This window comes from Macrobrachium rosenbergii, chromosome 45, assembly GCF_040412425.1.
Source record: "Macrobrachium rosenbergii isolate ZJJX-2024 chromosome 45, ASM4041242v1, whole genome shotgun sequence".
Classification (NCBI taxonomy): Eukaryota; Metazoa; Arthropoda; class Malacostraca; order Decapoda; family Palaemonidae; genus Macrobrachium; species Macrobrachium rosenbergii.
The window spans coordinates 31,438,260-31,440,759 of NC_089785.1; the positions used below are offsets into that span (position 1 = coordinate 31,438,260).

The 2,500-nt window shown below is 36.3% G+C and overlaps 1 protein-coding gene across 1 annotated transcript; it reads right to left on the minus strand.

Annotated features, from left to right (window-relative positions):
* Positions 1 to 87: 87 nt before the first annotated feature.
* On the minus strand, positions 88 to 483 carry LOC136830004 (SRRM2 protein homolog rsr-2-like). The gene has a single exon (XM_067089179.1). The coding sequence runs from the start codon at positions 481 to 483 to the stop codon at positions 88 to 90; it is 396 nt and encodes a 131-aa protein (XP_066945280.1).
* Between the last annotated feature and the right edge of the window lie 2,017 nt (positions 484 to 2,500).

The window sequence follows — 2,500 nt, forward strand, 5'->3', positions numbered from 1 at the left end:
TCTTTACTTTTCCTCTCGTCTTTCTTTGGTCTTTCTTTGGTCTTTCTCTGCTCTTTCTTTGTTCTTTCTCTGGTCTTTCTTTGGCCTTTAGCTGGTCTTCCTCTGGTCTGTCTCTGCTCTCACTTTGGTCTTTCTCTGGTCTGTCTCTGGTCTTTCTTTGGTCTTTCTCTGGTCTTCCTCCGGTCTGTCTGTGCTCTTTCTTTGGCCTGTCTCTGGTCTTTCTTTTGTCTCTCTCGGGTCTTTCTTTGGTCTTTCTCTGGTCTTTCGTAGGTCTTTCTCTGGTATTCCTCTGATCTTTCCTTGGTCTTTTTCTGGTCTTCCTCTGGTATTCCTCTGGTCTTTCTTTGGTCTTTCTCTGGTCTTCCTCTGGTCCGTCTCTGGACTTCCTCTAGTATTCCTCTGGTCTTTCTTTAGTTTTCCTCTGATCTTTCTCGGTCTTTCTCTGGTCTGTCTTTGATCTTCCTCTGGTCTTTCTCCGGTCATTCTTTAGTTTCCTCTGGTATTCCTCTAGTCTTTCTCTGGTCTTTCTTTGGTCTTACTTTGGTCTTCCTCTGATCTTTCGCTTGTCTTTGTTTGGTATCCTCTTGTCTGTCTTTGGTCTTCCTTTTGTCATCTTGTGTTTCTAGATGAAGAAATTGTATTATCAAAATATTCAGCAATTTAAAAAAAACCTTTAAGTCAAAGATTCTCAGAAAGATGAGAAAAAACTCTTCTTAAAAAAGCATGGGACAATTCTGGCACAAGATGGGCCAAAAAAAAAACAACTCAGGAAACTTGAGAAAATATGAAAAAAAAAAAATTCATAACGTCGTATTTGCGTTTTTGCAAGACGCAGAAATTTACGGGGCGGAAAACATTGCGTCAAGAATAATGGGTTTTTATGTCTCCAGAAGACGGTGGTGTTCTTGTAAAAGAATTCTCTCCTCTTTTTAAAAGATTAAAAGAATGTTTTATTTTTTCTCAGGACTTAGATGAGTGTAAGTTTTATCTTCCTTTGTCCCGCTTTCGTTCTTATACTAACAACACAGACAGCTTTTCATAACTGTCATATGTAATTAAAGAAAGGCTGAGTAAAAGAGGTAGACAGATGAATTGACAGAAAGAGGAGAGAAAAGGAATAAAAAGCACAACATAGTGACGAGTCCGGAGTTACGTGAAAACTGAAAAGTAGAGTGAAGGTAGAGCTTTGTGATTTCATTTCCAAACCTATTCATGAAATTATCAACTCATTTTATGCCTAATTTGGGTGAAGTGTAGGCCAAGTGACGTCCAATAACTGAAGGCTTCAAACAAACTTGTCTTAAGAAACAAGATATCTGGTATTTTTCAAATTATATAGAAAATATATGTAGAAAATTTCATCTGAAAAGTTAAATAACTCATACACTATTAACTCAATGGAGCTGATGTATTTTAAAGATTATTGAGAATCTTGACTTTCTCTTTTGAATCTCCTTCCGGAATCCTGTGCAGAATAGGGACAGGGATGTCCTTGTTAATGTCCTTGTTAATGTCCTTTGCCTCTCCTTGGCTTAATCCAGTACCTGAGTGAATCCTAGACAGTTGATCCTAACATGAAGAGTAATCGTAAATTTATTGAGCTTTGTATTCAATGAAATTTTTATATCTCCTTCAGTCTTAGCCTTTGTCTGTAAAACTGAGGCTTCTTTGTAGTCTGTGTTCCTTGGTTCCCTTGTATATAGTTTGGCTGAAATGTCATAGAGCAAAGGTGAATGATATTACACAAAAGTTGTTTCATTTACAACGTGGCAGTGTACTCTCTCTCTCTCTCTCTCTCTCTCTCTCTCTCTCTCTCTCTCTCTCTCCTATATATATATATATATATATATATATATATATATATATATATATATATATATATATATATATATATATATATATATATATATATATATATATATATATATATATATATATATATATATTGTTTTTGTATTGGTAATAAATAATAATTGTGCATAATTTGACTTTGACCATAATATCTCTCTCTCTCTCTCTCTCTCTCTCTCTCTCTCTCTCTCTCTCTCTCTCTCTCTCTCTCTCTCTCTCTCTCTCCCCATTATTAATAACAGCACAGCCTTTTATCTTGTTTTTGTCCCACACCCCCAAGTCATTTTTCCAGAAATTCATTTTCGATCAAATCTTGTTTGAAAATATGAAAATACCGGCTGATTGATCGCTCGGAGCCTCTCTCTCTCTCTCTCTCTCTCTCTCTCTCTCTCTCTCTCTCTCTCTCTCTCTCTCTCGTCTTTTGACTGAACAGAATGATCATATTGGAAATACTCACAGCTTCACACACACGCACATCCTCTCTCTCTCTCTCTCTCTCTCTCTCTCTCTCTCTCTCTCTCTCTCTCTCTCTCTCTCTGGATAAAGAGAATGAAAACATGATCTTGGATAGCTCTCACGTACGTGAAATGTGAATGATATAATTAAGAATGGTGAGATACAATGAATAATAGTGAAAAATAATGAATAA